The following is a 12,761-nucleotide window of genomic DNA, read 5'->3' as shown; positions in this document are numbered from 1 at the left end:
TAAAAAAAAAAAAAAAAAAAAATATTTGATAAGGAGGACCGATCTTTGAACTTCAAAGATCTTTGAAGTTCTGCAAAATACCTATATCTGCCTTTTTGGTTCTCCTTATCAAGTTGACCCACAGAACTTATTTATAATGACTGCTGAAACCCTCCAAGAGATTAAAAAAAATATTTTTATTTTTTAAAAGAGGTTTGATGGATGGAACTGTAATTGTAAAGGTCTTACTATCCCAAAAGCAAAGAGAAGGAAGATGATGTAACTTTGATTATTCCTGAAATTTTGTCAATCATATTGTTTGCTATCCATTTGAACACTACTGTATTATGCTATTTGTATTTATAATGAATATCAATAATAAACCTAAAAATAAGTACACTCACTCACTCACTTTGTTTTCGAATACTTGCATTTGATGTTCTTCTCGCTTCGTAACGCTCCATGTCTCTGATCCGTATAATAGGACAGGTTTGATGTACCTATTAAAAAAAAAAAGACATTAGAAAGCCAGCTGAAATTTTGTCAATCATATTGTTTGCTATCCATTTGAACACTACTGTATTATGCTATTTGTATTTATAATGAATATCAATAATAAACGGTTTATAAACCTAAAAATAAGTACCTATTTAAAAAAAAAAGACATTAGAAAGCCAGTTGTTCTGAGAACGAACATTATCTGTTTAGGACAAAATCCACGCCAGGCAAATATCAAACCCCCTCAACCTAGTGTTTACAAGGTGTGATTCTCTCCTAGCTAACTAATCCGGCTAAACCATTTGTTATTTAGTTAGTACCTATGTTTATTTGTTTCACCAATTTTAGTAGTGTAGTGGACTTTAGATCTGGAAGTTGGTGCTTTGAATCCAAGACATTTGTCTGCTTATCACAATTCATGTTCAAAAACGTTTTTTCTTAATACAAGGAAAACTTTTTTTTTTTACTCTGTCTAGGCAATGTGCCAATTCAATTTATTAAGTTACCATATTTTCTTTGTTTGCAATACTGGAATCTTACCCTAAGCTTAATTCCATCACCTTTTTATGTTATTTAGTTAGTACCTATGTTTATTTGTTTCACCAATTTTAGTAGTGTAGTGGACTTTAGATCTGGAAGTTGGTGGTTTGAATCCGAGACATTTGTCTGCTTATCACGATTCATGTTCCAAAAACGTTTTTTCTTAATACAAGGAAAACTTTTTTTTTTTTACTCTGTCCAGGCAATGTGTCCATTCAATTTATTAAGTTGCCGTATTTTCTTTGTTTGCAATATTGGAATCTTACCCTAAGCTTAATTCCATCACCTTTTTGTGTTATTTAGTTAGTACCTATGTTTATTTGTTTCACCAATTTTAGTAGTGTAGTGGACTTTAGATCTGGAAGTTGGTGGTTTGAATCCAAGACATTTGTCTGCTTATCATGATTCATGTTCCAAACACGTTTTTTTCTTAATACAGAAAGTACTTCATAAGAATACATAGGAAGCAGTAGGCAGTGGTCGCACAGCTTGGTCGCACAACCAGTCGCGACCCGGCAGCTAGGATCAGAACGCCACCTTTAATACAAGGAAAACTTTTTTTTACTCTGTCTAGGGTCTAGGCAATGTGTCAATTCAATTTATTAAGTTACCGTATTTTCTTTGTTTGCAATATTGGAATCTTACCCTAAGCTTACTTCCATCACCTTTTTGTTTTAGCCGAGAAGGGAGTCCTACAAGAAGTCAAATACTACACTGGCACCGGTAATGGATCTTAAGAGTCAGCGAATAGATGATGCCCGGCCCCCGCCTGGATTCCAACCCTTCCTCCCCAACACACCAAAGGTAATAAAATTAAGAATCCTGCCAAAATTACCCGAAGCAAAAAAGTTTGATGATTTCAAGTAAAATTTGTTTTAAAATAAGTGTTTCAAAATGATGTAGGTACTAAAATGGAATTTGTTTTAAATAATTGTTTGAATTGTTTAATTACGTACTTTACAAAACTGCAACTAGGAGAGGAATGTAAAAAATAGAAAGTAAAAAGATTGTTTTCTGTTTCCCTTCTTAAATCAGTATGGCACCGACTGATTCAGGGGTCTCCAAAATGGGCCCCCCTCCCGCGCCCACGCCTGAACCCAGCATCACGGAAATCATGAAATCTCCGTCCAAAGTTGTTCTCCTAAGGGTAAGCTGTTATTGTCACAATTCAAATTTCCCGATCGCGGGGATCTCGGGAAAGGGCCTAACGTCACTTACGCCCTTTCTCGGAAATCTGCGTATTTGGATAGCAAATTTCGTTCTGAACACGATCGTGAAAGAATCATCTTCCTTTCTCTTTTCTACGACAAGTTATGACCAATTTTGTGAACCCTGTAACATTGTGTTAATTTGAAAATGAAAACTTGAAGGGACGCGGTCAGCCCCGTGGTAACGCGCTTGCTTGCCATGCAGAAGGTCCCGGGTTCGAATCCCCAGAGCCGAAAAAAAAGTGTACTGTTTTTTTCGATTGCAGATATTTCAACGGGTCATCTACTTTCTGGTGTTCTCGTGTTGACCCAGCACCTAAATGGGAAGTATTGTGTCTCTTCTCGCCCATCTGATGAGAGGCATACTACGGGATGGGCATGTTACGACACAGGCCACAAGCGTCTAATGTAGCAGTTGTTTCATTGCTACGAAAGAAAGGCGGAAATGAAACCCTATTTATTTTTTGTTTTAAAGACTCAAAATTGAGATTTTACATTTCGATCCTGATTATCGAAAACAATCTGAGGCTTAGTACTTGGTCTAATTCTATCTCATTTCAGAATATGGTTGGTCCAGGAGAGGTAGATTCAGATTTAGAACCTGAAGTTAAAGATGAGTGTAATACAAAATATGGAGAAGTTATTCGAGTTATAATTCACGAGTTACCAACCGCGGCCAACGTCACTTAACATCAGTGATCTAATTTTATCTCATTTCAGAATATGGTTGGACCAGGGGAGGTAGATTTAGATTTAGAGCCTGAAGTTAAAGATGAGTGTAATACAAAATATGGCGAAGTTATTCGTGTTAAAATCCACGAGTTACCAACCACGGCCAACGTAGCTTAACATCAGTGATCTAATTTTATCTTTTTCCAGAATATGGTTGGTCCCGGAGAGGTAGATTCAGATTTAGAACCTGAAGTTAAAGATGAGTGTAATACAAAATATGGCGAAGTTATTCGCCATGTTTTGTTTTCATCTAATTTTATCTTTTTCCAGAATATGGTTGGTGCAGGAGAGGTTGATTCAGATTTAGAGCCTGAAGTTAAAGATGAGTGTAATACAAAATATGGAGAAGTTATTCGCCATATTTTGTTTTCATCTAATTTTATCTTTTTCCAGAATATGGTTGGACCAGGAGAGGTAGATTCAGATTTAGAGCCTGAAGTTAAAGATGAGTGTAATACAAAATATGGAGAAGTTATTCGCCATATTTTGTTTTCATCTAATTTTATCTTTTTCCAGAATATGGTTGGACCAGGAGAGGTTGATTCAGATTTAGAGCCTGAAGTTAAAGATGAGTGTAATACAAAATATGGAGAAGTTATTCGCCATATTTTGTTTTCATCTAATTTTATCTTTTTCCAGAATATGGTTGGACCAGGAGAGGTAGATTCAGATTTAGAGCCTGAAGTTAAAGATGAGTGTAATACAAAATATGGAGAAGTTATTCGCCATATTTTGTTTTCATCTAATTTTATCTTTTTCCAGAATATGGTTGGACCAGGAGAGGTAGATTCAGATTTAGAGCCTGAAGTTAAAGATGAGTGTAATACAAAATATGGAGAAGTTATTCGCCATATTTTGTTTTCATCTAATTTTATCTTTTTCCAGAATATGGTTGGACCAGGAGAGGTAGATTCAGATTTAGAGCCTGAAGTTAAAGATGAGTGTAATACAAAATATGGAGAAGTTATTCGCCATATTTTGTTTTCATCTAATTTTATCTTTTTCCAGAATATGGTTGGACCAGGAGAGGTAGATTCAGATTTAGAGCCTGAAGTTAAAGATGAGTGTAATACAAAATATGGAGAAGTTATTCGCCATATTTTGTTTTCATCTAATTTTATCTTTTTCCAGAATATGGTTGGACCAGGAGAGGTAGATTCAGATTTAGAGCCTGAAGTTAAAGATGAGTGTAATACAAAATATGGAGAAGTTATTCGCCATATTTTGTTTTCATCTAATTTTATCTTTTTCCAGAATATGGTTGGACCAGGAGAGGTAGATTCAGATTTAGAGCCTGAAGTTAAAGATGAGTGTAATACAAAATATGGAGAAGTTATTCGCCATATTTTGTTTTCATCTTGGGAAAATATTATTAATAAAAGGTCGATTCCTACGTAAAAAGTTGTGAAAAATCCAAATCTGAAGTCAAAACTCCGAAAAAGTAACTTTAAAAGGTCGAAAATTCAATTTTTAATTGCCGTTCTAATTAAAAAGTTCAAAGAGTTGTGACGTCAGACTTAACGTCAAAATGCGCAGAAACGCTTGCGCACAAACAAACGAAGCGGGAGTCATGAATTATGACGTCATCGCCTACGGGAGCATATGCCGTGACGTCAAACTTCACGATTTACCGGTATTATTTAAATCGATTTATCTCGGTATCTAGAAGCCGTAGAAGAAAAAGAAAAATTCCGTTGGTCCTCATTTTTCCTGCTCTATGACTTTGAAACATCACCCAAGTAAGCGCAACTGATCTATTTCGTTCTGAACACGACTGTGAAAGAATCATCTTTCTTTCTCTTTTCTACGACAAGTTATGACCAATTTTGTGAACCCTGTAACATTGGGTTAATTTGAAAATGAAAACTTGAAGGGACACGGTCAGCCCAGTGGTAACGCGCTTGCTTGCTATGCAGAAGGTCCCGGGTTCGAATCCCCAGAGCAAAAAAAAAAAAAAAAATGTGTACTCTTTTTTCGATTGCAAATATTTCAACGGGTTATCTACTTTCTGGTGTTCTCGTGTTGACCCAGCACCTAAATGGGAAGTATTGTGTCTCTTCTCGTCCATCTGATGAGAGGCATACTACGGAATGGGCATGCTACGACACAGGCCACAAGCGTCTAATTTAGCAGTTGTTTCATTGCTACGAAAGAATGGTGGCAATGAAATCCTATTTCTTTTTTGTTTTAAAGACTCAAAATTGAGATTTTACATTTCGGCCCTGATTATCGAAAACTACCTTAGGCTTCGTACTTGGTCTAATTCTATCTCATTTCAGAATATGGTGGGGCCAGGAGAGGTAGATTCAGATTTAGAGCCTGAAGTTTGTGACGTGGGGTTTTGAACCTCACAGTCACCCGGTAGATTCGATATCTATTTGAGTTGACAATTATCAACTTCGAATCTACCGGCATCTTTCTGTTCCATTTCTTCTTTTGTCCCCATGTCCCCGTGCTTTTTGGTATTTTTCCTTATCCCTAAGTAGCATCAGTTTTTCCCGTAGGTTATCCAGCTTTCTCCTTTATTTCTTCAATTCCCTCCTTGATTATCTTTTTCTCTATATTTCGTATTAGATTCCTCTGCATCCCGTTACTCTCCAAACTATCCTACCCCCCTTCCCCACTATTTTCATGGTTCCCGTTGTTCCCGTTTTAAAAAAAAAAAAAAAAAATAAATAAAAATAAAATGTACAATTAAAATCTTTGGCTTGAATAAAAACAAAATGGGTTAAAAACACGTCTAGTGAGAACTTCACTTCCAAAGCCAGCTTAGTTAGCTTAGTTGGTAGTGCGTCTGCCTTGTAAGCGCTAGGCCGCGGGTTTGATTCCCGCCCGGTGCAGATTTTATCCTGAACGGATAAGATTCGTTCTTGGAACGGCTGGCTTTCTCCTATCCTGTCTTCCTTCTCTCTTCGCTTTCGGAACGATAAGACCTTAGCAGTTACAGTTCCCTCTGTCAAATCAAAAAATAATAATAATCACTCTCAAAATGTAGGCACATCATGTAAGTTTAAATACAACCTGTGAATTACTGACTAGCACCTCCTGACAGCTATGTCTAACTGATGAGTTTCAACAAGAACGGAACGTGTCCCAGGATTTGAAGTTTGGTGGTTCGAGTCCCAGATCGGGTCATAAAATTTAGTAGGCATAAGACCCTACATTTACATACAGAGTGTTAGAAAAGTCCTGGAACCCATTTTCAATGTGAATCATAAGTGAGACCTATTTGAAGCACAAGTAATGCAGAAATATGAATTTCCCATTTTTGGTGCTTCCCCTATTAGCGGAAGAACATGGAAAAATGAAAATTTGAACAGGCCATAATTCCGGCGCTGGTTGTCGGATCCCATATTTAAAACTGGTTCAAATAAGCCTTTTGTTTTCTCTTTTCGCCCAAAAAGTTCATTTTCTCTCTACAGTTAACACTTTCCGAGTCGATTATTGTTCATTTGTTCCCCTATTCATCCCCTTTTATAATCAATTGTTCCTCCATTCCTTTTCCTATCCCTCTTTTCCCTTTTGTTTATTTTAAATTTCCTACCCCCATCTGGTTTTCTCATATTCTGAGTGAGTTCGAGTGAAAGAGAGCGTGAGAGTGTGAAGTGAGTGAGAGTGTAAATGGGACGAGAAGAGGTAGGTTAGGTGGAGCTAAGAGCGAGAGGTAATTTGGGAGAGAAGTTGAATGGTTTTTGGAACGGCAAAAGAGCAAGGCCCTGTGATTTTTATTTTAATTATTAAATTATTTCGATTTTTCTTAAGAGTTAATTTTGGAGTCAACTGGCATATTATATTTTTTTTTGGATACTTACATATATTTGGATACTTACCTTTGGATACCTACCTCCTCTATTTGGATATTTGAAAATAATAAAAGATAAGTAACATCGTCAGTTGTTATAGTTTGAATCGCCTTTTTATTTCCGGGCCTTGGCCCGGGTTTCCATTTTTGTAACCCTAGCGTCACAAGTTAAAGATGAGTGTAATACAAAATATGGCGAAGTTATTCGAGTTATCATCCATGAGTTACCAACCACGGCCAACGTAGCTTAACATTAGTGATCTAATTTTATCTCATTTCAGAATATGGTTGGACCAGGGGAGGTTGATTCAGATCTTGAACCCGAAGTTAAAGATGAGTGTAATACAAAATATGGCGAATTTATTCGCCATATTTTGTATGGGCCAACCTGGGCCAACCAACCATCTAATTTTATCTTTTTCCAGAATATGGTTGGTCCAGGAGAGGTAGATTCAGATTTAGAGCCCGAAGTTAAAGATGAGTGTAATACAAAATATGGAGAAGTTATTCGAGTTATAATCTATGAGTTACCAACCACGGCCAACGTAGCTTAACATTAGTGATCTAATTTTATCTCATTTCAGAACATGGTTGATTCAGATTTAGAACCCGAAGTTAAAGATGAGTGTAATACAAAATATGGCGAAGTTATTCGAGTTATAATCCACGAGTTACCAACCACGGCCAACGTAGCTTAACATCAGTGATCTAATTTTATCTTTTTCCAGAATATGGTTGGACCAGGGGAGGTAGATTCAGATCTTGAACCCGAAGTTAAAGATGAGTGTAATACAAAATATGGCGAAGTTGTTCGAGTTATAATCCATGAGTTACCAACCACGGCCAACGTAGCTTAACATCAGTGATCTAATTTTATCTTTTTCCAGAATATGGTGGGTCCAGGAGAGGTAGATTCAGATTTAGAGCCTGAAGTTAAAGATGAGTGTAATACAAAATATGGCGAAGTTGTTCGAGTTATAATCCATGAGTTACCAACGGCTCCTGACGACGAGTCCATACGGATATTTGTCGAGTTTAAACGAATTGAGTCCGCCATTAAAGGTAACGTATAATTAATAAATTAGATATTTAGATATAAACATAAATAAAACTAAAATAATTATCGAGGAATAATTATTTAATTAAGAATCTTCATTAATTAAAATTAAAAATTTAAAAGACAATTGAGATTCGACATACAACTGGTGGTGATATTTGGTAAGCTTTCGAGAATACGATTCTCATCATCAGACAACTCCAGCGCTCGTAGAGTAAAAATCTCTCTCGCGATTTTGGTCTGATGATGAGAATCTGAGTATTCTCGAAAGCTCACCAAATATCACCACCAGTTGTATGTCGAATCTCAATTGTCTTTTAAATTTTTAATTTTTTTATTTAGATATACCTATTTAAAAAAGTTTCCATTTATTTATTCTTCGCCTTTCCCCGTGTTCAGACGAAGTCGGCGTTTTTCGTCAGCCTCTCAATCAGCACTGGCGTGATTGCTTTGGGCTGACATTTGGTTTTGGCTTAAAAAATTACGAGCGGATGTCCTTCGCACTCGACCTTTGCTATTTCTTTAGCAAGGGAAATTTCAGGCTGGTATACTCCCTGTTAGTCTCGCTGGAGGACGTAAAACTGAGACAAAACCAGCCCTGTCAAGCCACAGACAATAACACTGGCTCTTTTGAGGGTACCTGAATGGGACTATGGTCAAGTCCGTCTCAGGAAGTAGGGTACAACGACATAATTATGTACCTGAATATCCCTCATCAGACCCCTACGATTTAGGGGCCCTGAACTAGCTCTCTGGCCTCGATGACACCTCTTGGTATCCTCTTAATGGGATAGTAGATGAACTCACAGATTTTCTCTAGAATAAACCTGAGTGTGCAGACTCTTTAGAGGTGCTACAGGTGAATTTTAGAGAAACTGGGGAGGTTGAAATATACCAGTGAGGGTACTTCTAGGTTACATCAAGGCCTTGGGATAACAGACCTATCAAACCCCTCATCCCTCATTAGACCCCTTCAGTTCGGGGGCCCCAAGTAGCTCTCTGGCCTAGGCACCTCTTGGTATCCTCTTAATGGGATAGTAGATGAACTCACAGATTTTCTCTGGAATAAACCTGAGTGTGCAGACTCTTTAGAGGTGCTACAGGTGAATTTTAGAGAAACTGGGGAGGTTGAAATATACCAATGAGGGTACTTCTAGGTTCCATCAAGGCCAGGGTATAGCAGCTTGGGCAGGGGAAAAAATACTGGTCACAATAGATCTACAGAGGTCGCAGTGTTAATTGCATACTCTCTTGGGAGAGGAGCAACCAGTCCCATAATAAATAAAATAAAATTCTTTCACCTTGGATAAGGTTATTTCTGATGTCATGAGGAGAACGGTTGAAGCGTGCCGGAAAGCGCGCGAACGTCAAGAGCTATAGGACGAAGCTCTGCGCGTGCCGGGACATGCGAAACATGCCTTTCTTTCACCTTTCACCAGGCTTTTTGGTTTTCTGGACAAAATTTGCACCACCACATTCGTGTTCCTGGTAAAAAGATCTTTAATTTGATATATAGGTCGACCAGGTTTGGATAAGTCCTTCTATGGGAACGCCAGCTTGGGACTAGAGATTCGCTACTAATGACTGGGAAGTTCTAGAACTTTTCACCAATGACACTCCTGGCGTATAAAATTGAATCAGACTATCTCCACTAATAACATTACTTGAATATCAATAACATACAGACAGTATGTGGTGCTGTAGGTGTAGATATCTCCACCAATAAGTACCTAGGTACCAACGAAATTTGTACGTATAATTGACTGGATTCCATTTGGTGCTTTTGACATCTCCACCAACTACATTACTTACTTAAATCCTGTATTTTCAGTATAGTGCTGTAGACATCTCCACCAATAACAATAACATTAGGTACTTTACTCGTACTTGAAAAAATCTAATACCTACCTAGGTACTTGGAAAAAGAAAAGAAGAAGAAGAAGAAGAAAAAGAAGAAGAAGAAGAAGAAGAAGAAGAAGAAGAAGAAGAAGAAGAGGAAGAAGAATTAATATGAATAGCTCATTCCTAAATGGAGTAATGGAGTAGATGAAATTTAGCTAAAACTCATACCAAAATCTATTTCAGGTTTCATCTTCTCTCACATCATCTCTGCTATGACGACCATTGGTACCACATCTCACCTGATGACTCTTGATCAGGACTGTTGATTATGTTGACTATTGATCGAAACTGTTGATTACAGCTGATTGATAGGTGATCAGTAGAATTCACGCAATGCAGAGAGCTCGTGACTGCCACTTGACAACATTGGACAAATAAAACACTCTGGAAATGTGAAAATAGACTCGACCTCTTCAATCACGTACGATTTGCTAAAAATCACTTCCTTGTGACAGGGGATTCCAGAATGTACATAATATATGTTTCCAAGGTGGAGTCAAGTCAGAAGTCATTATTTCCTGGACTAAGGCTGATAAATGAGTCTACAAGTGGGAGAAGTTGAACAACCTCGAGTTACTGGACTAAGGTGGAGTCAAGTCAGAAGTCATTATTTCCTGGACTAAGGCTGATAAATGAGTCTACAAGTGGGAGAAGTTGAACAACCTCGAGTTACTGGACTAAGGTGGAGTCAAGTCAGAAGTCATTATTTCCTGGACTAAGGCTGATAAATGAGTCTACAAGTGGGAGAAGTTGAACAACCTCGAGTTACTGGACTAAGGTGGAGTCAAGTCAGAAGTCATTATTTCCTGGACTAAGGCTGATAAATAAGTCTACAAGTGGGAGAAGTTGAACAACCTTGAGTTACTTCACTAAGGTTGAGAAAAGCCTAGTTAGCTTGAAAGCCAAAGCTTCTGCCTTGTAAACGCTAGGTTGCGGGTTCGATTCCCGTCCAGGGCGGACACAGACTTTATCCTACACAGATAAGTTTCGTTCTCGGAACGGCTGGCTTGATCCTATCCTGTCTTCGATATCGGGATGATGAGACCTTAGCAGTTACAGTTCCCTCTATCAAACCTCTTGGTAAATTTGAGAAAATCTCCAAGTGGGAGAAGTTGAATAACCTGGAAGCTAGCTGTGATCCCAATGGATCACTGAAGTTAAGCACCGTTGCGCGTGGTTAGTATCCGGATGGGTGACCATCTGGTCAAAGCACGTTGAGTGTTGTTGCGGGGTTCAAATCTTGGCTGGGGCGGAAATTTTCCGACCAAACTTTTCTGTTGATAGACATGTATGTAAATAAAAAAAAACACAATTTTTAAAATTTACAATTCACGCTTTTCTTTCTTTATTTTTCTTAAAAAAGAGGCATTTTTAAATTGTTAAAGGCATTTATTCGGGCCCTATTAAAAAGTCTCCAATACATGAAAAACATGTATTTTATTTATTAGGTATACAGTGTACTTTTCTTCTTCTACTTGGCAGTAGATACAAGTCAAGTCATAAAATTTAGCGTAGTGTATTAAGCGGAGAACGACTTTTGTGACAAGCTTAACACAATTGAAATTCCTTTCCTTAGCATTGTATCTGTAACAAACTGCAAACATGATTCCAATCCTTGAAAAAAATGGAGTTACAAAGTTCTGTTGTAAAGCAAAAGTACAATTAAAAAAAAAAGTACAAACTTACAAAAAAAAAAAAAAAAAAAAAATTTATAATCCACGAGTTACCAACCACGGCCAACGTAGCTTAACATCAGTGATCTAATTTTATCTCATTTCAGAATATGGATGGTCCAGGAGAGGTTGATTCAGATTTAGAGCCTGAAGTTAAAGATGAGTGTAATACAAAATATGGCGAAGTTATTCGCCATATTTTGTTTTCATCTAATTTTATCTTTTTCCAGAATATGGTTGGTGCAGGAGAGGTTGATTCTGATTTAGAGCCTGAAGTTAAAGATGAGTGTAATACAAAATATGGAGAAGTTATTCGCCATATTTTGTTTTCGTCTAATTTTATCTTTTTCCAGAATATGGTTGGACCAGGAGAGGTTGATTCTATTCTAGAGCCTGAAGTTAAAGATGAGTGTAATACAAAATATGGAGAAGTTATTCGAGTTATAATCCATGAGTTACCAACCACGGCCAACGTAGCTTAACATCAGTGATCTAATTTTATCTTTTTCCAGAATATGGTTGGACCAGGAGAGGTTGATTCTGATTTAGAGCCTGAAGTTAAAGATGAGTGTAATACAAAATATGGCGAAGTTATTCGAGTTATAATCCACGAGTTACCAACCACGGCCAACGTAGCTTAACATCAGTGATCTAATTTTATCTCATTTCAGAACATGGTTGGTCCAGGGGAGGTAGATTCAGATTTAGAGCCTGAAGTTAAAGATGAGTGTAATACAAAATATGGCGAAGTTATTCGAGTTATAATCCATGAGTTACCAACCACGGCCAACGTAGCTTAACATCAGTGATCTAATTTTATCTCATTTCAGAACATGGTTGGTCCAGGGGAGGTAGATTCAGATTTAGAGCCTGAAGTTAAAGATGAGTGTAATACAAAATATGGAGAAGTTATTCGCCATATTTTGTTTTCATCTAATTTTATCTTTTTCCAGAATATGGTGGGACCAGGGGAGGTTGTGTCATAAAAAAAATTCAAACTTTTTTTTTATATAGGTTCTTGAACTCTTTAGAAAGAAGTTCTAGCCCGATATGTCAGACATGTTTTTCTTAAGAGAATGCCTTCTATGGAGATAAATAGAACGATGGAAAAACGAAGATGTTGATTTCCTGTTGACAAAATCACAACAACGATATTACCTTTTATGTGGTGTAAATTAATTCTTATGTTCGTAACTTATTTCTTAGGGCCGAATGCACAGTCGTACCTTAATGATTAGGAATTCCTTTTAGTGCTTTCCTAAAATTCATATGCATAGTGGATCCTAAACTCCTCCTGGTTACGCAAGCGCAATGCGTATTACCGACTTTCTTTTACATTTTAATTTCAATACACTGACGTGCAGAAAATT

General features: G+C 37.3%; 1 protein-coding gene and 1 long non-coding RNA gene across 2 annotated transcripts in view; one reads left to right on the top strand and one right to left on the bottom strand.

The window, feature by feature from the left end:
* The first annotated feature begins 2,060 nt into the window (after positions 1 to 2,060).
* Positions 2,061 to 9,984, top strand: LOC113465359 (splicing factor 45-like). The gene is made up of 3 exons (XM_026830152.1): positions 2,061 to 2,164; positions 7,647 to 7,821; positions 9,902 to 9,984. The coding sequence occupies exons 1-3, from the start codon at positions 2,084 to 2,086 to the stop codon at positions 9,982 to 9,984; spliced, it is 339 nt and encodes a 112-aa protein (XP_026685953.1). The 5' UTR covers positions 2,061 to 2,083.
* A 282-nt stretch (positions 9,985 to 10,266) lies between these two features.
* LOC113471192 overlaps positions 10,267 to 12,761 on the bottom strand; it is a 3,068-nt gene continuing 573 nt past the window's right edge. Inside the window, exon 2 of the long non-coding RNA XR_003393986.1 lies at positions 10,267 to 10,573. This is a non-coding gene — a long non-coding RNA (uncharacterized LOC113471192). The remainder of the gene's footprint in view (positions 10,574 to 12,761) is intronic.

Source organism: Diaphorina citri, unplaced genomic scaffold (genome assembly GCF_000475195.1).
Source record: "Diaphorina citri unplaced genomic scaffold, Diaci psyllid genome assembly version 1.1 scaffold2146, whole genome shotgun sequence".
Classification (NCBI taxonomy): Eukaryota; Metazoa; Arthropoda; class Insecta; order Hemiptera; family Psyllidae; genus Diaphorina; species Diaphorina citri.
The sequence above is the reverse complement of the archived record's forward strand: the minus strand, read 5'-3'. Positions and strand labels throughout refer to the sequence as shown.